The following is a 23,258-nucleotide window of genomic DNA, read 5'->3' as shown; positions in this document are numbered from 1 at the left end:
CCACCGCCCTCCTCCCCAGGCCTCAGCCGCCGGCCAGCCCCCTCCCCGCCCCGCTCCTGTCCCCTGCTGCCTCCTCGGCAGCCTCTCTTCCTCCTGCAGAGCGTCCAGCCCCCGCCTGCTCCTCCCCGGGTCCAGGGCGCCTCTGGCAGGCCTCCCTCCTGCGTCGGCGGTCCCCTCCTCCCCGCTCCTGCTCCCGTCTGCTTCCACCCTGTCCCCACCCCGACTCTGCAAACATGAGGGTCCTGGCCTGCCTCCTCGGTGAGTGACCCTTTCCCTCCTCCGGGACTCAGGGGCCCGGGCCCGGCCCTCTGACCCCTGAGCTGACCCACTGCAGAGCCTCCAAGTTCCAGGGCCCCATCCCTGTTGCTTGGTGGTGGGGGGGTGGGTGGGGGGCACAGGACATCTGGCTGCCTCTGATCCTCCAGGGACCTGGCCTCGGGCACCCCGAGTCCCACCCTCTCAGGAGATCCCAGGACTTCCTCTCCCCTCCATGAGCCCTGACCTTGCAAGGGGGGTTCACCCATCATTCACCTTTAGCCAGGCCCCCAAGGGGGAGAGCCAAGGGCCTGGCCCCCTGCCCAGACCTGAGGCCTCTGGGCTCCGCCCATCCCAAGGACCTGGGCCTCGGCCAGGCGCTGGGCCCGAGTCCTCCTTCCCGGCGGCGGGGTTTCTGGTTCAGAGGAGCGAGGACCTCACTGCCTCACCCCTCCAACTTCCCTTCCAGTGGCTCTGATGGGGACCCAGGCTGTTGGTAAGTGGCCCCAAACACTGCTCCCATATGGGTGCGCTCAGCTCCAAGCCCTCCCCATGCCTGGCCCGGGCTCACCCTCCCTTGGACCCTGGCCACCCCCATGTGCCCACGACCCCCACACCACTTCTGCAGGACCACGCAGTCACCCAGCTTCCTGCTTCCTAAGGGGCTTCCAGTCACGCCCCTGTAGGACAGCCCCCAGCCCCTGCCCTGCCCACCAGCCCCGGGGTCTCCAGGATGTCACAGCCTCTCCTCCGTCCCTGCAGAGCGGCTGCGTCTGGCCGATGGGCCCCATGGGTGTGCGGGCCGCCTGGAGGTGTGGCACGGTGGGCGCTGGGGCACCGTGTGCGACGACGGCTGGGACCTGAGGGACGCCGCCGTGGCCTGCCGGGAGCTGGGCTGCGGGGGCGCGCTGGCCGCCCCCGGGGGCGCCTTCTTTGGGGAGGGCACAGGGCCCGTGTGGCTGAGCGAACTGGCCTGCCGGGGCGGGGAGCGGCAGCTGGGCCTCTGCCCCCACCGGGGCTGGAAGGCCCACATCTGCTCACATGAGGAGGATGCGGGGGTCGTCTGTGCAGGTAAGGGGTCCTCAGCCTCCTCAACGCCCAGGGACCCTCAGCCCAGTAACTAACTCTGAGCGTCCAGAAGTCCAGACACCCTACCCCTGCCTCACTGAGAGCCTGCCCTCTCCATAGCACTGGGGTGTTAGATGGTGGGTGTTGGAAGAACATCCTCCAAACTTTTTGGAAAGAACTTTTAAATTGATAAAGCTGGCAGCTTTATCAATCGTGCAGATGGCGAGCCAGAGTTATTTATTTGCACCTGTGCTTCCCCCCACCTAAAGAGGTGCAGGAAGACTTAAAGGACCCAGAGCTGGTCTGCACAGATTGGAACTGGGGATTGTCCCTCCCCTCAGGGGGCCTCATGACTATTATTCCTCATGGGCCACTTATCAACTGTGTCAGCAAAAAGCATCTGTTTTCAGAGAGAGGAAGGCAAGGGTAAAAACTGATAGGGAGCCTACTTGGCTTGGGTGAAACTCAGCCACGCCGGGTGGGGTGGGGGTGGCCCGGGCCTGAGACGGGCCCACAGGAGGGAGTGTGCCCTCCAGCAACATGCTGCTGTCCCCAAGGCCAGCGTGGGACAGACCCCAGGGACCATGACGACCCACCTTCAGTCCTGGATGGGGACCCCTGGCCAGGGCTGGCAGGGGAGCTGAGCCCCGGCTCTGAGGAGGCCCCGGTGACGCCTGGTGAGCCCCCACCCATGCTCTGGCTCCTGCTTTAGCAGTGAGGGAGAAGGGACAGAGGCCCAACTCCTCCACCCTCCCCGGGGCCCCCGTGACACCCCCTTCAGACCCTTGGGGACTCTCAGGACTGACTTAAAGCCCCAGATTCAGCTGCCAACCTCACTCCCCACTGTCCCCCTCCTCGACCAGCCCCCCGCCCAGCCGGGACCCCCCAGAGTGGCTCCCGGAAGAAGGGTCCCCGGCTGCCCAAGCCGGCCAAGTCCACCAGGGCCCCAGTGCTGACTGCCGGAGCCCCCCGCCAGGGTAAGTCCGAGGCAGACCTTCCGTCTGCAACAACTCCAGAAGGGGTCAGGCCCTAGGCCCCCCAGACCAAACTGGGGACCCAGGGTAGGGGGGCACCACGTCCCCGGGGATTCAGCCAGGCCCAGGCTCCCCGCCTGGTCAGTAGACCCGGGTGTCCACTCGCGGCAGGCCCCCAGGCCCCCTGCCCTGTCCAGACCCTGACTTTCTGCCACTGGCTGGCTGACAGGCTGATCTCAGACCCCTGACCCCGCGGGACCTCCGTTTTCCCAGACGGAAAACGAGAGTGTTAGCAGCCGCCTCCACGAGGCCCCTCACAGCGCCCCCTCCCGCCCGCCCCGCAGAGCGGCTGCGCCTGGTCTCCGGCCCCCACGGGTGCGCCGGGCGCCTGGAGGTGTGGCATGGCGGGCGCTGGGGCACCGTGTGCGACGACGGCTGGGACCTGAGGGACGCTGCCGTGGCCTGTCGGGAGCTGGGCTGCGGGGGCGCCCTGGCCGCTCCTGGGGGAGCCCGGTTCGGCCCGGGAGCGGGGCCCGTGTGGATGGACGACGTGGGCTGCGGAGGCGGAGAGCAGGCCCTGAGAGACTGTCCCCGAAGCCCCTGGGGCCGGAGCAACTGCGACCACAGCGAGGACGCAGGACTGGTCTGCACAGGTACGTGCCCCTCCCGCGGGCCACGCCCTCCCGCGGGCCACGCCCTCCCGCGGGCCACGCCCCTCCCGCGGGCCACGCCCCTCCCGCGGGCCACGCCCCTCCCGCGGGCCACGCCCCTCCCGCGGGCCACGCCCCTCCCGCGGGCCACGCCCCTCCCGCGGGCCACGCCCCCATACCACTAACCTAACGATGTTACGACTTTCAAAAAGATTTCTCCAGTCCCCTTCCCTCCTTCTTGTCTTCCTTCTTCCCTCTCTTCTTCCTTCTTCGCTCCCTTCCTCTCCCCCTTCCTCCCCTCTCTCCCCGTCTTTCCCCCTGGCCCTCTCCCCCTCCCTCCTCCCAACACCCACACTCATTCAGCCTCATGCACGCGGTACTGACCCAGACAGACCTCTCTTTCCTGACCTGGGTGTCTTCGCGCTGCAGGACAAGGATGCAGCCGGCAAAGGGCGGGGCCGCGCACAGGTGTCGGGTGGGCAAGTTCAAGGACACACTGGAGGCAGACATCCGCCCACCCACCCGGGCAGGGGCCAGTAAACGCTTCAGAGAGTGGGTGGGAACTGGGAGAGGGAGCTGAAAGCAGCTCCGAGCCGCACCCCCACCCACAGATGGAGCCAAGGCTCCCCCAGAGCATGACTTCCGCCGGCCGGCCGCACAGAGGGATGATGTGGGGGTCTGGAGTGTGGGGTGTGGTGGGGGTGGAGCTCAGGGCGACACAGGTCGGGGGACCTGGAGCCGTGAGGTTGTCCCCTCTGAGGGCCATACCGTGGGGGCTGAGCTGTGGCCTCTGAAGCCTGGAAGGTCAGCCCAGGCTCCCCAGGGCGGTTAAGCTCCGGGGAGAAGTTGCGAACCCCATCGAGGGGCCGGGAGCTTGGTGTCTTACCTCCATCTCTGCTCCTCGGGGTGGGCCTTGCAGGAGCTTGGCACATGCAGCTGGGTCATGCAGGCCAGGGGTGTGGCACCCTCTCTGGCCTGTCCCCTTTACACACCGACTGGGGGTTGGAGATGGATTCCACACTGCCCAGAGCTGGCCCCGCTCTCACGCACAAACACCTAACAGAAATGCCCCCAAACCTCTAGCCCAGCTCTCAGCACCACTGCTAGGGTGACAGGCACGGGGTCTACAGGCCTTTGGGGGGTCATCTGGTGTGGAGCCGGGAGATGCAGCTGGACAGCGTATGGTGCTCAGGACAGCGCCCGTGTCAGGGGAGCTGAGGCTGAGCAGCCCTGCTGTGCAGGCCTGGGGAAGGCAGCTGGGGCGTGGGGACCTGCTTGGGGAGGTGGGGGTGGGCGTCGGCGGGTGTGCCCTGGGCTCTCCCTGGGGAAGCAGGGACGTGCAGGGGTCGGTGGACAGAGCAGAGCTGGACTCTTGCAGCGTGACTTGGGCCTGGAGTGGGGGGATGAGAACTGGGGGCTTTGTGTATTTTCCTGGGGTACCCCCCCAAGTGCCCATACTCCGTCCATCCAGATGGTCTGTGTCAAAGCCTCTTCCTCACTTGTGAGGATGGAGGGTCCTCTCTGCAGCCCCGTCCTGGGTGTGAAGCAGGACCCACACACGGCCTAGGCCTGCTCCCCCATCCTTGCCGCCACAGTTCCTGCCTGTCCACTGCAGTCTCCCTCCTCTCTGCTCTCCTCCCCTGCCTCCACGTCCAGGCCCGGCCCCCCGGCTGCGTCTGGCCGACGGCCCCCACGGGTGTGCTGGCCGCCTGGAGGTGTGGCACGGCGGGCGCTGGGGCACCGTGTGCGACGACGGCTGGGACCTGAGGGACGCCGCCGTGGCCTGCCGGGAGCTGGGCTGCGGGGGCGCGCTGGCCGCCCCCGGGGGCGCCTTCTTTGGGGAGGGCGCGGGGCCCATCCTTCTGGACGACCTCCGCTGTCGGGGGAACGAGACGGCCTTGCGGTTCTGTCCGGCGCGGCCCTGGGGCCAGCACGACTGTCACCACCGGGAGGACGCCGGGGCCGTGTGTGATGGTGAGGGTGGCCCTGGGGAGAGGCCAGGGAGGGAGGCCTGGGGGGCTTCGCCCGGAGGGGTGAGAGCTGGGGTGCTGTGTGTTTTCCGAGGGTTCCCCCCGGTGTCCCCACTCCTTCCATCCAGGTGGCCTGCCACCCCGTTCATGCTCACCTGTGAATCCCCACCATGGTGGTCCTGGGCTGGTGGTCGGGGAGCCACCCGCCACACAGCAGGGGCAGGTGGTCACCTCTCCCCTCCCACGCCCCAGGTATGCCTCTCGGGTATGTCCCTCCCACGGCCCCCGCGGCAGGCAGCAACAGCTCGGGGCCCAGGGGGGCCACATCCAGGCCCCTGCCCCCCACAGTGAGCCAGGCCCCGCGGACGCCCGGTGTCTCAGCTCCGCCTGCCCCTCCGACCTTCCTTCAGGAGCCTGGGCCGGATGCCGGTGAGCCCCCTGTCCTCCCCTGAACCACAAGTGTGGGGCTGAGCATAGGTTTCCTGCCCTGCCCCTCCCACAGCCCCCTGGGCGCCCCACCCACTCAGAGGACAGAGGGGAAGAGAGCACAGAGCATCTGGGCCAGCTGGGGTCTCCTCCTGGGTGAATGCACAGAGGGAAGATGGTGGAGGGCCTGCCTCGAATTCTCTGTGTCTCCCCCCTCCAGGATCCCCCCAGCTGCGCCTGGTGGCGGGGCCCAGCAGGTGCTCGGGCCGGCTGGAGGTGTGGCATGCGGGACGCTGGGGGACTGTGTGTGACGATGGCTGGGACCTGCGGGACGCAGCCGTGGTCTGCCGGGAGCTGGGCTGCGGGGGGCCGCGGCAGTCTGACCCCACCGCCGGCCGCTTTGGCTGGGGCGCCGGCCCCATCTGGCTGGACGATGTGAGGTGCATGGGGACCGAGGCTGCCCTGGCTGACTGCCCCGCCGCTCCCTGGGGGAAGCACAACTGTGCCCACAATGAGGACGTTGGAGTCACCTGCGCGGGTGAGGAGGCCTCGCCATCTGCTGGCTTCCGGAGGGCTTCCTGGAGGAGGGAATGGGAACTGACATTGGCACTAACGTTGACTGAGCACCTGCCTCCTAACCGCTGCCCCAGGAGGGCTGTTTTCACACATGTGACTCCATTCACACCTCAGGATAAGTCCAAACTGATGGACATTATGCCCATGTGAAGGGCTTCCCAGGTGGTGCGGTGGTAAAGAATCCGCCTACCAATGCAGGAGATGCCTGCCGTTCCATCCCTAGGTCGGGAAGATCCCCTGGAGAAGGAATTGGCAACCCAATCCAGTATACTTGCCAGGGAAATCGCATGGACAGAGGAGCCTGGCAGGCTGCAGTCCATGGGGCTGCAAACATTCAGACAGCTGAATGACTGGGTGTGTGCACGCACACACACAGACACATACATGCATGCATGCACGCACACACACCAGTTTTACTGATAGAGATGTTAGTGTTAGTTGCTTGATTGTGTCAAGTCTTTGCGACCCCATGGACTGTAGCCCACCAGGCTCCTCTGTCCATGGGATTCTCCATGCAAGAAACTGGAGCGGGTTGCCATGCCCTCCTCCAGGGGATCTTCCCGACCCAGGGATGGAACCCAGGTCTCCCGTACTGCAGGCAGACTCTCCACCATCAGCAGGGAAGCCTGGTGATAATACTGCAGCACAGAGAGGCTGAATAACTTGCCCAAGGTCACACAGCAACTAAGCGGCACAGCTGGGGTCCTTCCTCCTTTTCTTCCTACCAAGAATCACGGGGTCTCCCTCCTGGAGGGGAGCTCTGTCCTCCCTGAGATGAAAGGAAGCAGGCACAGGGGCACCGAGAGATGGTGAGAAGCCAGTGTGACGGAGGGCCTGCCAAAGCGAGGTCAGCCTTGGCCTGTGTTCTCTCCCGCGCCATTGTTTCATCCAGCGGCAGACTCGGTGCTTGATACAGGAGGCTCAGAACATGAGGGCTCTGGCCTCCGAGAAGCCCAGGGCTCACTGAGGGACAGAGATGCGAGCCTGTCTGACACGTCACTTGGGAGCTTCCCCAAGACCACCCTCAGGTTCCACAGTTTTCTAGAAAGACTCACAATGGTCAGAGAAGCTCTCAGACTCAGGAGCAGGGTTTCCCGCAGCAGAAGGGCCCAGATTCACATTGCGAGGGAGGAGGCAGCTGGGGCAGGGTCAGGAGAGACCCTTGTGAACCCTCCTCTCCAAGGGGAGGGGTGCAGACAGCACTTAATCCGCTACCCCACCCCCACGCACGTGACGCTTTCCTAGCCAGCGGCAGAGCGTTTTCAGGAGCTGGGTCCCCCCATGGGGCTGGCGCTTGCGAGCCATGCTGTTAGCAGAGATGACCTGGCTGGTCCCAGGCCCCCAGGCAAGCAACACGCTCCAACCAGGCAGGACGCTGCCAGGGCTGGGAGGGTCCCCCTGCCTCCAGCAGCCAGGGACGAAGGGCCAGACCCCTCTGTGAGCCAGATTGATCCTCGTTCTGCACCACTCACCCTCAGCATCACCCGCAGTGTCCGCCACCTTCCCTGTGCTGCCCAGAAAGATGTCGGGTGAGCCGTGGAGGCTGGGAGCCCAAAGCTGGGGCGCGTTCCCTCTTTCCCTCTCCTCCCTAAGGCCCTGGGAGCCACAGCAGGGTTCTGAGCTGGGCAGTGGCCTGGTGCCACCCTGGTGGGGCAGTGACCAGTCAGTGGGTACAGGGGGAAGGGCACCGGCTGGGCAGACAGGACAGGTCAGAGTGAGGGGGCAAAAGGAGGCAGGCAGCTCAGGACTGCAAATGCTGAGGCAGGATGGGGCCGGGGTGGCCACCGAGTGCCCTGGGCCTGGCACAGGGCCTGGCTCATAGGAGATGCTCAGATGCCACCTGTGATGAGGCTGAGTGCTCGGGAACTCGGTGGCTGTCTGCAGCGGGAGACAGGAGAAGGCGGGGCCTGGCTGGGGACCTCACGGTGTCTGCCATCTTCCCTGCCGCCCCCCCACCCCCGTCTCCAGGAACCCCCGGCCTGGACTCCATCTCAGACCCCTTCAGTTGGAGCTGGATCCCCGGCCTGGGCAGAGACCCTGACGCCTGGCTCCCGGGGGAGCTGGCCACCAAGCCCTCTGTGAGGCGGACCCCCAGCATCCCCGAGAAAACCACCACCAAGGCCCCAGGGAAGATGCCCAAAAGCACCAAGAAGTGGGTGACCAAGAACGCAAAGAGACCGACCACTCAGCCCCCAGCAATGCCAACCACTAAGCACTCCAGGGTCTCGGGCACCCAGAGTCCCCCCGAACTGACCTCACGGACCACCAGCACCCTGGCCACAGGGGCCTCCCGAAGACCCACCTCCGAGTTTACCACCAGGCTGACCACACAGGCCCCCCGCAGGCTGACCTCGCACACCACTGTAACTCGGACTAGTCGAGCCCCCAGGGAACAGACCTATAAGACTGTGACGATGCTCGCCACCCAGGGCCCCCGATTAGTGACCTCCGAGGCCACCGTGGAGCCATCCGTTGAGCTCCCAGGACAAGGTTCTCCAGAGTCATCCACGGACCTGGCCCCCTCCCCCACCAGCGCAGCAGGTGAGCAGAGAACAGGAAGGCTGAGGCTGGCCCCTCTGGACCCCGCTGACCCCTCCTGATCCGTGCCTCCCACCAGCAGGCCCGTTCCGGGTTCGTCTGGCGGACGGGCCCAACCGGTGTGCCGGGCGGCTGGAGGTGTGGCACGCCGGACAATGGGGGACGGTCTGCGACGACGGCTGGGACCTGCGGGACGGCATGGTGACCTGCTGGGAGCTGGGCTGCGGGAGGGTCCGGCCTCGAGTGGGCAAAACCCACTATGGCCCCGGCACCGGGCCCATCTGGCTGGATGACGTGGGCTGCAAGGGCAGCGAATCCTCGCTGAGCGACTGCCCTGCCCGGGCGTGGGGACAGCACAACTGCGACCACGAGGAGGACGTGGGGCTCACCTGCACCGGTACAGGGGGTGGGGTGCGGAGCGGGGGACGGGACACGGGGCGGAGCGGCGCGGGGCCCCGACTCGCACCTGGAGATCCTGGCAGGGGCCTCCGGAGCAGCAGTGGCAAGGACTCCTGAGACGGGTCGGGGCTCTCCCCTCCCCCTTTTCCTCCCCAGGCTATGCAGACGAGGAGGACTATCCACCCTGGACCTGGGACCCCACCTCGGGGGAGGACCTGGCCAAGGGGACCACCGCTGCAGGGGTGCCCGGACACACCCTTTCCCGGGAAACCACGGGGAGCCCAGGGGCCCCCGCCCCAGCAACGAGGCGCCTTCCGAGCACAGGTGAGGGGCAGGCGTGGGGTGGGGAGGAGCATCTCCCTGCCGGGCTTCCTGAAAGACCCTCCTGAATGAGCTGGCCCGGGTCTCCGAGACCGCAGGCAGGTTTTCCTCGGCTCCAAAGACGCTAAGAACTTCCCCTCCATGGGCTCGTCTGTAACTGTCCTACAAGAGCCTAGAAGAGGAGATCCCTTCCTCCTCCCCGCCCTGAGTCTCAGAATCAAGCCAGGCTCAGCAGAGCCTGGCCCCCAGTCCTGCAGATCTTCTGGGGCCTCCGGGAATCAGCCTTGATGTCAAAGCCCGTGTCCCTGGAGCCAGAGCCTCCGCCGAAGTTCCCCAGTCCCCACACGGAGGCACATGCCGTCACCACACCGCTGCCCCACTCTAGCCCCTCAAGCCTATTCTCCCAGCCCATGCTCTCGTCTGGGTGGGGCTGAGGCTCCGAGGCGGGCTGGGGGCCTTCACATGAAACGCTGTCCCCAGCCTGACCCCTTCCTCTGGCCAGTGGGGGCAGCCTCCAGCCCCACAGCTCCAGCCCCGCTGCCCCATGGCCTCTGTCTCCCTGAGGCCTGGTCACACTCGGGCCTTGACCCGCTCAGATGGTTCCCATTTCTGTGTGTTTGTGTGTGTGTGTGTGTACACTCGGGCCTTGACCCGCTCAGATGGTTCCCATTGCTGTGTGTATGTGTGTGAGATCTCTGTTCCATCCTGCTCAGTCTCTCTTGATCCTTCTCTGCTCCTCTTTCTCACCTTCTCTTTTCAACTTCTCACCCTCCGCATCTCGATCACTCTTTTTTCTTTTTCACCGACCATGTCTCTTTCTCGTCACCTTCCTCATTTTCTTTCCTTATCAAGTTCATGTCCCACCATTACTGTTTCTCTCCACCCTCCCCCACCTCGGTCAACTTCTTTTCATCCCCGCCCCGGCGTCTGGCTCTTTCCTTCCATTTCTCACTGCCTACCCTCCCGTCTCTGTCTCTCCTCACGTGTCCTGTGTCCTCCCCCTCTTCCTGTCATTTTCAGCGTCTCACGCTCAGCTTCTCTGTTCCTTATCCTGCTTTCTGCGGTCAGTTTTATCTTCTCAGCTCCGTGTCTGTCTTCCTCCTCTCCCCTGACTCCCCTTCCTGTCTCTATCGCTCATCGGCCTCTCACCGTTTTTCTCACTTTGTCAAGGCCACGCTCCATCACTCCTGTTTCTCCCAGTTTCTCTCTCTCCCCCCCACCCCCGCCTTCCTTTCTCTTTCACTCCACGCCCAGACTCCTCGCTGTTTCCCATCCGACCCCGCGGTCCGGGGCCGCTTCTCCCCTCTTCCCTCCCCTGTGTCCTCGTCCTTCTCGCCGACCCTCCGTCCCTCCGCTTCCCACGGGCCGGCTGCCTCGCCCGGCTCTCCCGGCCCCTCTGCTCCCCCAGGTGTCGTGCTTTGCTCGCTCCGCTCGGGATCCCGCCTTTTCCGCGCGCTCAGCAAGCATGCGCAGCCCGCAGGCCTTGGAGAGAGAGAGGAGAGAGAGAGGGGGGAGAGAGAGACACAGAAGCCTCGGCTGGAAGGGCGGGCGGGGGGACGTCTATGGCCCAGCGCAGTGTGACGACACAGGCGCGGTACGCCTCCTAATTGGCCAGCTGGCCCATGCCCGCAGCTATAAAAGCGTGAAGCGCGCTGTAGTTCCCCACCCCACCCCCACCCCGGGTCTGTCTTCTGCTTGGGTGTCGTTCTTCCGCCGGAGGGACGGGGCGGGGGCACGTAGCAGGCCTTGGAGCCGCCGAGATTTGGGGGGGGGGCACCCGAGTCGTGACTTAGGGCTCAGTTTCCAGAGGTGCTGTGCCGTGTGGCCAGAGCTTTCGGTCTCTGCAGCCGGGCGCCGCCTCCCTTTCTCGTCGCGCCCCCTCGCGGCGGAGGCGGTCGGATGCTGCGCGTCCGCAGCTCTGAGGGCGGCAGTGTCCGGGCCTCTGAGACCCCACCTGTTCCTGGTCGGGGAGAGGGGGTGCGTGAGCACAGATAAGTACGGAACTGGGCACTGCGCAACCTTAGTACTGGGAAGAGGGGCAGGGTTGGGTGGGGAGAGATGGAAACGACAGAAATTCTGTCCTTATTAGCAAGGTGGCCTTGAAAAAAATGACTCGGCTTCATTGAGCTGCAATTCCTTACTTCGAAAAAAGCAAGTAAAAAGGCCGCAGCTCCAGGTTCCCTGGAAAGAGCCAAGGACAGTGCCAGGAACACATGCCATTAACTGCATGACATAAATCCTGAATCCCATGGGTAGAGAAGCCTGGCGGGCGACAGTCCATGGGTCACAAAGAGTCGAACGCAACTGAGCGACTAACACTTTCACACTTTCATAGGTCCTGGTGTTGCCCCTGAGTTTCAGGTGGGAGGGAGGGGAATGAGGCTCGGGGAAGTTGAACTCAGGAGCTGTGGCTGAGATCCATTTTAAACTATTTCGCACACAGTTTGCTCGTTGGACTGGGGAATTACTGAAGTCATTGCAAGTGTGAATTCTGGAGTCTGGCTGCCAGGGTTCCAGCTGTGACTCCACTGGAATTAGAACAAGGGGCTGGGTGACCTCAGGTCCCAATTCAATGAACAAAATGTGTGTGAAATCACTTAAAACCGCAATGCACTGCTTGTTAGAGTTATTTACCATAAATGAACAACAGCTGTAGAATCCCAGGGACACAGTGGTTATTACTAGTAGAGCAGTGGAGAAAAGCTCGCAGAGGAGATGGCATCATTTCCACCAGGAGACCCCACAAGGAAGGGGCTTCTCTAAGCAGCGAAGACGAGTTGAGAAAATTGCATTGCCCATGGATGACACATCATCTCTGCTAGAGTTTTAGTGTCTCAGGTTTAGCTAGGTCAGTTTCTATTGTTGCCATAAGACCACCACGCATCTGGGGCTTAAGACAACACAAGCTTATTATTTTGCAGTTCTAGAGGTCAGAAGCCCCGCTGAGGTCTCTCACTAGTTGAAATCAAAGATGGCAGGGCTGTATTCCTTCTGGGGCTGAAGGGAAAGATTGTTCCTGTGCCTTTTCTAGCTTCTAGAGGCTCCTATATTCTTTGGTGCACGGCCCCCTCTTCCATCTTCAAAGTCAGCAATGTTGCATCTCTGTGGTCTTTTTTATCTTAACATCTTTGTCACTACAGTGAGGATTTGTGTGTGTGTTAGTTACTCAGTCGTGTCCAACTCTTTGTGACCTCATGGACTATAGCCCACTAAGCTCCTCCTGCCTGGAATTCTCCAGGCAAGAATACTGGAGTGGGTTGCCATTCCCTTCTCCAGGGGATCTTCCCGACCTAGAGACTGAACCCACGTCTCCTGCACTGGCAGGCAGATTCTTTACCACTGAGCCACCAGGGAAGCCCATGGCTGGGATAGATTCTCTAAGAATAAGGATTTATGTGATTAGATCAGGTTCCCTTGGGTTAATATGGGATAAACCTGTCATTTCACGGACTGGGCCCTTAGTCAGTTTGCAAAGTCTTTGCCATGAAAGGTAACATATTCACAGGTTCTGAGGGTTAGAGCTTGGACATTTTTGGGGAGTGTTAATCTGTATTCCACGGGATCTGTGTTGAATGAATGAATGAACAAACAATTGTGAGATCGCCATGTAGGTCTAGAGAGAGTGCACAGGAGATGAAGATGGAAGCTTATGAAGGTTGAATTGTCTTTCCATTTTATTTGAAGCAACATTTCTTGAGGCTTCCTGGATGATGGAGTTTGAAGACAGAGTCATTAGTTCATGCCTCAGGTGTTTGCTGAGTGGCAGGCATGAGTCCCAACCCTGGGAACATGATGGACAGAGAAAGGGAGGGGAAAGGAGGGGAGCAAAGAATTGTCATTTAAAATGGGATGGTCAAGAGATGACTTACTAAGGAAATGCCAGTTAAGTGACAGCCTCAAGAGGTCAGGGGCACTCCCCTGCTGGTCCAGCGGTTAAGACTCTGCCCTGCCAATGCAGGGGGTGAGGGTTCAGTCCCTGGTTAGGCAACTTAAATCCCACCTGCCATGCAGGGCACTCTAAATAAAATGAAAAGGAAAAAAAGAAGGGGAAAGCCATGCAAATACCTGGTTGGAGAGTGTTCCGTAAGTGCAGTCACATGCACCTGCAAAGGCCATGAGGTGGGAGTGTGCTCAGCTGGTTCGAGACACAGCAGTGAGGCTGGTGGGGTGGGAGTGGAGTGCTTGGTGGGGGTGGCGGCAGGGGCTGAAGGCTGTGGTCCATTGTAAAGATGTCAGCTGTGATGCGGAGCCTGGAGAGGAGCTAAAGGCGCTTTCTGGGCAGAGGGGTCAGCATGTGTAAAGGCCCTGTGGTGGGGTCTTGAGAGAAGAGCCCACAGCCTGGCTGGAGTGGAGTGAGCCAGGCAGGGGGAGTGACCGGGGGTGAGACCAGCCTCGGGCTTTATGTCTATCTGCTTCCACAGGGAAAGAGGTCTCCACTCAGAACCAGGTAGGCCTGCTGGATCTGAAGCCCAGTGTTGCTCCTTAGCTGTGTGACCTTAGGAAAATTCCTTGCCCTCTTTGGGCTTTAGGTTGGTCATCCGTAGCAAACCTGCAGCTTCTTTGCCCACCAGCTCCCCATGAGCTTGCCAAAAATTAATGTGTCTTTCAGCAGCAAGGATTTGGGATAAAGGTGGGCCTGAGGATCTGCACCCACTTGTGAGGGCAGCTGGACAATGCCTAGAGAGATGGGTGCTCCTCTGGAGGCTCAGTGGTGAAGAATCTGCCAGCCAGTGCTGCCTGTGCCGCCGTGTCCTCTGTGCTGCAGGGCTGACTCTTACCAGGGAAGCCCTGCAGGTCCCCTTTTCTCGGTGTATGTTTTAATGAAAAAAATCAAATCGAGCACACACTAATGAACCATGAACAAGCATGTGGCCATTTCTTAGAACACATTTCGAGAACACACAGGCCCAGAGAGCATGCCTGCCCTTGGTGGGCTGACATTTTAACAGGAAAAGCAGTTCCTATTTGTGTTCTTCTTGATAGAGTCCTCCTAAAACCTGGCATCCTAGGAAGAAAGCCTCAGAACACAGAGACAGGATTACTCGGTTCTCTCTATTATCTCTCAAGGTGACAAGGATTGTCGTGAGCCTTCCCGGACAGGGGACACACCTTCAGGAGGAGTCCCGGCCAAGGAGACCCCCACTGCAGCCACGCCTGGCCCCCCTGGCACCACCAGGAGCTCAGGCCACCCGTCTCTAGCTCCCAGGCTCCGTGGGGACACAGGTGAGGCATGTGGCTGGGCGGGGGCGGGGTCCAAGGTGTTTGTGGGTGGGGTTGAGAGGTGGTGGAGAAGGAAATGGCAACCCACTCCAGTATTCTTGCCTGGGAAATCCCATGGACAGAGGAGCCTGGTGGGGAGTCCACAGGGTCAAAAAGAGTCGGACACGACTCAGCAGCTAGACAACAACAACAGAATGGAGAGGTGGACTGCAGATTTCCCAGTGGTGACCCAGGTCTCGCCCCAGAAAGACCAGGCAGAAATATATCCTGAAACAAAGGGTTGTTATTGACCAGTGGTCTTCAACTGGGATAACTGGCAACACGTGAAGACATTTCAGGTTGTCATAGCTGGGAGGGGGGAGGCTAGTGGTCCCTGGTGGGTCAAGCCCAGGCTGCTGTTACACACCCTCCAGTGCACAAGGGCCCCCACCACAAAGAACCAGCCAGCCCCTTATGTCGACAGTGCTGAGGTGGAGAAACCCTGACCTGTACTGTGTTAGTCACTCTGACACGTCAACAAAAGCATGAGAGGAAATCCTGTAAGAGAATGGGGGGAAAGGTGCAAACAGGAGATTTGTGGACTAGGAAGCCCCAATGCCCAACGAGTATGTCTGGAAATGCTCACACTTATAATGAGTCAGAAAATTCAAATGAAAACAGTGACAAGCGTGGAAAAAACGTGGAAAGGTCGATAATACCCATTGTAGGTGTGGGCATGGGGAGACAGGCTTCCCCACTGGATAGAGCAATTAAATAAAAGCGACCTAGTGATGTTTACGGAGAAGGCAATGGCACCCCACTCCAGTACTCTTGCCTGGAAAATCCCATGGATGGAGGAGCCTGGTAGGCTGCAGTCCATGAGGTCGTTAAGAGTCGGACACGACTGAGCGACTTCACTTTCACTTTTCACTTTCATGCATTGGAGAAGGAAACGGCAACCCACTCCAGTGTTCTTGCCTGGAGAATCCCAGGGATGGGGGAGCCTGGCGGGCTGCCGTCTATGGGGTCACACAGAGTCGGACACGACTGAAGCGACTTAGCAGCAGCAGCAGCAGTGATGTTTAGTGAAATTAAATATGATTATACATTACCACCTAGCAACCCTGCTCCTAGATCTGTTTGTTGTTGTTCGGTCACTAAGTCGTTTCTGACTCTTTGTGACCCCAGGGACTGCAGCATGCCAGGCCTCCCTGTCTTTCACTATCTCCCAGAATTTGCTCAAACTGATGTTCATTGAGTCAGTGATGCCATCCAACTGTCTCATTCTCTGTCACCCCCTTCTCCTCTTGCCTTCAATCTTTCCTAGCATCAGGGTCTTTTCCAATGGGTCAGCTCTTCGCATCCAGAGAAACTCTTTCACAGGCTTACAAAGGAATATATGTGAGGATGTATTAGGGAATGGGAGGCAAGTTAAGTGTCCAGGAGAAAGGTAAGGAAGAAGAGAAAGGGTTACACCTGATAGAATTCTATGCAGTAGCTAAAGCAATGGCAGGCTGTATACACAGCAACATGCATAGGTACTAACAACATAACACTGAGAAGTTCAGAAACAGAATGAGATTTCCAGCAGAATGTTATTTGCAGGAATTAAAAGCACAAACCCCCAAATATACATAGACTTTTGTATTAACATGAAACATCTGTGCACTCTGTATTGTTTCAGAGCACACATGAAACACAGTAGACTGGAGATGCCTATGGAAGAGGATGAGGGGAATGTAGATGGGGGTTAAAGAGGAGAAAGAGTAAAACAAGAGGAGACACTGCAGGAACTATTGATGACAATGTACAGGGCAGTATGATTAGCTTAACTCTCTGTTGCTTGGGTCTAAAAAATTAAAAGCCAGTACCACTCTAGGTATCTGAGCCCCTGTGCACACAAACCAAGCTGAGATTCTTGAAATGATAACTAGGAACAGTCACCATTTATGGAGCAATATACCATGTGTCAGGCACTATTCTGTGCACGTTATGTGTGTTAGTCTTTAACATTTATATATGTTAATCCTTGTAGCAGCCACACGAGGCCTAATGAGTGATGTAGGTGCTGTAATTGTGCCCGTTTCACAGATGAGAGAAACTGAGGCACAGATATTAATGCCTGTGGCAATATAAGTAATTATGAGAATGCTTATTACCTGCTTGGCATTGTGTAAGTCCTCTGTGTATGCACAGTCTCTCTGAACCCTCATGATTATAGGGGAGATACATGGATCATCCGTGGTTTACAGAAGGGGAAGAAACTGAGATTCGAGGCAGTTAAGTCATTTGCCCATGGTTACCCAGTACCACACAATTGCACTCATCTCACACGCTAGTAAAGTAATGCTCAAAATTCTCCAAGCCAGGCTTCAGCAATACGTGAACCATGAACTTCCAGATGTTCAAGCTGGTTTTAGAAAAGGCAGAGGAACCAGAGATCAAATTGCCAACATCCGCTGGATCATTGAAAAAGCAAGAGAGTTCCAGAAAAACATCTATTTCTGCTTTATTGACTATGCCAAAGCCTTTGACTGTGTGGATCACAATAAACTGTGGAAAATTCTGAAAGAGATGGGAACACCAGACCACCTGACCTGCCTCTTGAGAAACCTGTATGCAGGTCAGGAAGCAACAGTTAGAACTGGACACGGAACAACAGACTGGTTCCAAATAGGAAAAGGAGTACGTCAAGGCTGTATATTGTCACCCTGCTTATTTAACTTATATGCAGAGTACATCATGAGAAACGCTGGGCTGGAAGAAGCACAAGCTGGAATCAAGATTGCTGGGAGAAATATCAATAACCTCAGATATGCAGATGACACCACCCTTATGGCAGAAAGTGAAGAAGAACTAAAGAGCCTCTTGATGAAAGTGAAAGAGGAGAATGAAAAAGTTGGCCTAAAGGTCAACATTCAGAAAACTAAGATCGTGGCATCTGGTCCCATCACTTCATGGGAAATAGATGGGGAAACAGTGGAAAGTGACAGACTTTTTTTGGGGGGGCTCCAAAATCACTGTAGATGGTGATTGCAGCCATGAAATTAAAAGATGCTTACTCCTTGGAAGGAAAGTTATGACCAACCTAGATAGCATATTCAAAAGCAGAGACAGTACTTTGCCAACAAAGGTCCGTCTAGTCAAGGCTATGGTTTTTCCAGTGGTCAGGTATGGATGTGAAAGTTGGGCTGTGAAGAAAGCTGAGCGCCGAAGAATTGCTGCTTTTGAACTGTGGTGTTGGAGAAGACTCTTGAGAGTCCCTTGGACTGCAAGGAGATCCAACCAGTCCATCCTAAAGGAGATTATTCCTGGGTGTTCATTGGAAGGACTGATGTTGAAGCTGAAACTCCAGTACTTTGGCCACCTCGTGTGAAGAGTTGACTCCTTGGAAAAGACTCTGATGCTGGAAGGGATTGGGGGCAGGAGGAGAAGGGGACGACAGAGGATGAAATGGCTGGATGGCATCAGCGACTCGATGGACATGAGTTTGGGTAAACTCCAGGAGTTGGTTATGGACAGGGAGGCCTGGCGTGCTGCGATTCATGGGGTCGCAAAGAGTCAGACACGATTGAGCAACTGAACTGAACTGAACTGAATTGAACCCAGCTAGGAAGCAGAGGCGGAGAAGGCAATGGCACCCTACTCCAGTACTCTTGCCTGGAAAATCCCATGGATGGAGGAGCCTGGTGGGCTACAGTCCATGGGGTCACTAAGAGTTGGACACGAATGAGCAACTTCACTTTCACTTTTCACTTTCATGCACTGGAGAAGGAAATGGCAACCCACTCCAGTGTTCTTGCCTGGAGAATCCCAGGGACGTGGGAGCCTGGTGGTCTGCCATCTATGGGGTTGCACAGAGTCGGACATGACTGAAGCGACGCAGCAGCAGCAGGAAGCAGAGGATCTGGGGTTTAAATCCAGGTGGCCTGGCTGGAGGCCAAGCCTTTTACTTAACAGTTCCTCTGACCCTGCAGGGGGACATGATGCACCTCAGGGACCCTGCAGAAAAGTGGAATTCAGTCAAGCTGTGCTGTTCAATATGGTAGCTACCAACACAGGCGGCTGTTTAAATTTAAGTTAATCAAAAACTTGAAAAAGGAAGGACTTACTGTTTAGCACATGAAACTATACTCACTATTTTGTAATAATCTACACAAGAAAATCAGGGCTTCCCTGGTGGCTCAGTCTGTAAAGAATTTGCCTGCAATGCAGGAGACCCAGGTTTGATCCCTGGGTCGGGAAGATCCCCTGGAGAAGTGAATGGCTCCCCACTCCAATATTCTTGCCTGGAGAATTCTATGGACAGAGGAGGCTTGCAGGGTATAGTCCATGAGGTCGCAGAGTTGGACATGACTGAGCGACAAACACTATACAAGAAAATAATCCAAAAAAGAATATATATATATATTTATGAATGACTGAATCACTTTGCTGTACACCCGAAACTAATGCAACATTGTGAATCAACTATACTTTAATAAAAAAACTTACAGTGCTTGCTTCCGCAGCACATACACTAAAGTTGGAACCATACAGAGAAGATTAGCATGGCCCTTGTGCAAGGATGACATGCAAATTTGTGAAATATTCCATACTTTTTTGTTCTTTAAAAAAATTTACAAAAAGAAATCCATTCAAAGTAAAAAACAAACAAACAAACAAACAAAAAAAAAACAAGTAGAGAACTTCCCTGATGACGTAGTGGATGAGAATTCACCTGCCAATGCAGGGGATATGGGTTTGATCCCTGGTCTGGAAAGATTCCACACGTCGCAGAGCAAGTAAGCCTGTGCTCAACAACTATGGAAGTCAGCACTCTAGATCCCGAGAGCCACATGTACTGAAGCCCCAGTGCCCTGGAGCCTGTGCTCCCCAACAAGAGAAGCCCGCACAAAGCAACGAACACCCAGCGCAGCCAAAATAAAAATGTTAAAAATTGAAAAAGGAAACATTTGGTTCCTTAGTTGAACCACATTTCAAGTGCTCAGAAGCCACAGGTGACCAACAGCTACCATACTGGCCAGCACAGAACATTCCCACCGCTGAGAAAGTGATACTTACTGGCCCAGACTCTGGATGCAAAGGACTTGGGCTCAGACCTTGTCCTTGTAACCTTCAAACTGTGTCAGTGTGTGACCTCGGGCAAATTACTTGCCCTCTTGGCCTGATTTCCCTCACCTGTCAAAAGAGGTTAAAAATCATATTTATCTGGAAGCAGGGCCTGGAAGTGGAGAAGGCAATGGCAACCCACTCCAGTACTCTTGCCTGGAAAATCCCATGGACGGAGGAGCCTGGTATGCTGCAGTCCATGGGGTCGCTGGGAGTCGGACACGACTGAGCGACTTCACTTTCACTTTTCACTTTCATGCATTGGAGAAGGAAATGGCAACCCACTCCAGTGTTCTTGCCTGGAGAATCCCAGGGATGGGGGAGCCTGGTGGTCTGCCGTCTATGGGGTCGCACAGAGTCGGACACGACTGAAGCGACTTAGCAGCAGCAGCAGCAGAGCCTGGAAGAGGGGACGGTTTCTGCCTTATTCAGGCCTAAAATTTGGGGGCATTACAAGCATTTTGTAATGAAGATAAAATCTTAATACCATAGGTTAAAAAAATAGAAACGAATGCAAAAACAATCCACGATGAAGTAAATAAAATTTTAACTTAAGTCGGATTCGACCTACCTCACCAGGATCTGGCAGCCAATTTTAGAGGGGATTCCAGTGAGGTAGGCCAGATCCTGACTTGAATTAAAATTTTGACTTTTTGTTCATTGTGGATCTTTCGCATTAATTTTGATTGTTTAAAAATAGGGCAAGAAGATACTGGTCATGATTACTTGATTCCGACCCCTCCTATCCGAGCAGCTTCCACGCCCTCCGCCTCTTTATCTCTTCACCCCATCTCTGCCCTTCCGCCCCCTCTTGCATCACAAATCCCCGTCCCGCATTCCCCTGGCTCCCTCCGCATCCTCCCACACCACCTGCACACACCTTCCCCCTCCACCATCCTGCATCCCGGGGTACCCCTCCGCGTCCGCCTCTCCCCGCGCACCCATCCCCGCATCCTCCAGAGGGGAGGACGCCAGGTGGCGCTTGGAGACATCGGAGCATGCGAGGAGGTGGGGCACTAGGGCCGGGTGAAGTCTGCCGGCGACCCGTGACGACGCGAGGCCCCGTGCCTCCCCATTGGTCGCACCGTCTGGAGGGCGGGGCGCGCCGCGGGGTGGGCGGAGCGGCCTGACCTCGTCCATCTGTCTTTCCTCCGCCAGGCTTCCCGAGGAGACGGTGGCCCGAACGCCGACTGCGGCCCACGACGGCCAGGACCACGTCCGCCGCCCCTTCCCCACCCACCTCCGCCGCGCCCGGGCCAGCCGACCCTCCACTGACCTCCGCCTCCGCACCGCCGCTCATCCGCACGGCGGCCTCAACGCCGGAGGCGACCCCTGACGCGACCTCCGCGGTGCCGCCCAGCCCGGCCGCGGCCTCTCCGGAGAGCGCCCACCGCACCTCGACGAGCCCCGGCCTTACCGGGCCCTCCCCTGATGCCGCCGCGGCCCCCGCGCCGACCTCTGGGCTTTCGCCCACCCCACCGCCCACCGCGCCCAAGGAGGTCACCTCAGACCCCTCTGCGCCGGCGGCGGCGACCCGCCTCTCCCCTACCTCAGGGCTGACCCCGGAGCCGGACAGAGCCCCAGGCCGGGGCACGTCTCCACAGCCTAGCGCAGTTCCAGAACCTTCCAGTTCCCCAGACCGCTCCACAGGGCCTCACCCCACCACGGCCCCGTACTCCACCATGACCTCTCACCCTGCACCGACCTCTCACCCCACCACGGCCCCGTACTCCTCCATGACCTCTCACCCCGCAGCGACCTCTCACCCCACCACGGCCCCGTACTCCACCATGACTTCTCACCCCACCACGGCCACGTACTCGACCATGACCTCTCACCCCGCACCGACCTCTCACCCCACCACGGCCACGTACTCGACCATGACCTCTCACCCCGCACCGACCTCTCATCCCACCACGGCCCCGTACTCCACCATGACCTCTCACCCCGCACCGACCTCTCACCCCACCACGGCCCCGTACTCCACCATGATCTCTCACCCCACATCGACCTCTCACCCCACCACGGCCCCGTACTCCACCATGACCTCTCACGCCACAGCAACCTCTCACCCCACTACTACCCTTTACCCCACCTCGACCCCTTACGCCACCACGACCCCTTATCCCACCACTACCCCTTATCCCACCACGACCTCTCACCCTACAGTGACCTCTCACCCCACTACTGCCCTTTACCCCACCTCGACCCCTCACACCACCACGACCCCTTATCCCACCACCACCCCTCACTCTACCTCAACCCCTCACCCCACCACGACCCCCCCTCCCATCACTACTGCTCAGTCCACCACAGCCCCTCACCCCACTACGACCCCTCACCCCACCACGACCCCTCACCCCATCACCACCCCTTACCCTGCCACGACCCCTCAGTCCATCACTACCCCTCACCCAGCCACGACCTCTTACCCTACCACAACTCCTCACCCCATCACCACCCCTTACCCCACTACAGCTCCTCACCCCACCACGACCCCTCACCTCACTACCACTATTTACCACACCATGACTCCTGACCTCACGTCAGCCTCTATGGTCACTGCCAAGTCTGTTCTAACTCCCTTGGGAACAGAACCTCCCTCTCCCTCTCCAGTGAAGCCCAGCCTGCACCCCCAGTTGACCTTCACGGGGGCCCCTCGCCCCTCCACATCTCCAGCCTCAGAGTCCAGCCTGTCTCCTGCCCCAAGCACGGACATACCGTCCACTGAGAACTTCAAAGCAGCCACAAGCCAGAGCCCCCAAGTAACCTCTCCACCTACCCAGACTCCACACTCAGCCCCTGACTCCACTGTGACCCCTGTGGGGTCATCTGGGGACCATCTGGCTCCTATGGCCCACCCCTTGGATCAACCACCCCCTGACCACCTCTCCTTCGGGCCAGCTCTCAGTCCGAGCTCAGGCCCTCTGGGCCCATGTGAGGCCCCAGTGCCGCCTGTGAGGGTCATGGCTTGTGAGCCGCCTGCCCTGGTAGAGCTGGTGGCCGCTGTGAGGGATGTAGGAAGCCAACTGCAGAGGCTGACCCAGGCCCTGGAGCGAGATCAACAGGAGCGCCGAGCCCTGGGACTGGGCTTGACCCAGCTGGTGGAGGCTGCCCAGGGTCTGGGGCAGCTGGGTGAGGTTGTGAAGAGACTGGCAGAGGTGGCCTGGCCCCCCACCACACCTGTACCAACCACTACCACCCCTGAGTGGGAAGAGAGGCCTCTGCGGGGAGATGTGTGACCTTATCGCAGGGACTTAAGCCACTCCCCAACAACAATAACAAAGGAAAACCAAAGTATCTACTTAAAAACAAAGTGTGAATGATGTTTCTGGGGGACTAGGGGAGGAGGAATGGCACCCCACTCCAGTACTCTTGCCTGGAAAATCCCATGGACGGAGGAGCCTGGTAGGCTGTGGCCCATGGGGTCGCTATGAGTCAGAAACGACTGATCAACTTCACTTTCACTTTTCACTTTCATGCATTGGAGAAGGAAATGGCAACCCACTCCAGTGTTCTTGCCTGGAGAATCTCAGGGACGGGGGAGCCTGGTGGGCTGCTGTCTGTGGGGTTGCACAGAGTCGGACACGACTGAAGTGACTTAGCAGCAGCAGCAGCAGCAGGGGAGGAGGAATCACAAGACCGATCTGTTTGTGACTGCCAGAGGCACCACACGAGGCGATGAAGGTGACTGTGATGGTGATGATGGTCATGATGGCGAAGATGAGAGAAGTGATAGTGATGGCGAGCATGGAGATGATCCTGCTGAT

General features: G+C 58.5%; 1 protein-coding gene and 1 non-coding gene across 3 annotated transcripts; both read left to right on the top strand.

The window, feature by feature from the left end:
* The first annotated feature begins 97 nt into the window (after positions 1–97).
* Positions 98–22,783, top strand: SSC5D (scavenger receptor cysteine rich family member with 5 domains). Of its 2 annotated transcripts, none has more exons than XM_055552878.1 (14): positions 98–258; positions 725–751; positions 1,018–1,326; positions 1,881–2,000; positions 2,187–2,300; positions 2,642–2,950; positions 4,604–4,921; positions 5,170–5,346; positions 5,564–5,881; positions 7,888–8,460; positions 8,540–8,854; positions 9,013–9,180; positions 14,245–14,400; positions 20,647–22,783. In XM_055552878.1, the coding sequence occupies exons 1-14, from the start codon at positions 234–236 to the stop codon at positions 22,728–22,730; spliced, it is 5,013 nt and encodes a 1,670-aa protein (XP_055408853.1). In that variant the 5' UTR covers positions 98–233; the 3' UTR covers positions 22,731–22,783. The 2 variants fall into 2 exon arrangements, with proteins under 2 accessions (XP_055408853.1, XP_055408852.1); XM_055552877.1 differs by having other exon boundaries at positions 8,537–8,854.
* On the top strand, positions 18,872–18,978 carry LOC129632648 (U6 spliceosomal RNA). Its single transcript, XR_008704636.1, has one exon. It is a non-coding gene; the product is annotated as a U6 spliceosomal RNA (small nuclear RNA).
* Positions 22,784–23,258: the final 475 nt, after the last annotated feature.

Source organism: Bubalus kerabau, chromosome 17 (genome assembly GCF_029407905.1).
Source record: "Bubalus kerabau isolate K-KA32 ecotype Philippines breed swamp buffalo chromosome 17, PCC_UOA_SB_1v2, whole genome shotgun sequence".
NCBI lineage: Eukaryota > Metazoa > Chordata > Mammalia > Artiodactyla > Bovidae > Bubalus > Bubalus kerabau.
Note: the sequence above shows the minus strand (reverse complement) of the source record. Positions and strands in the feature narration are given on the sequence as shown.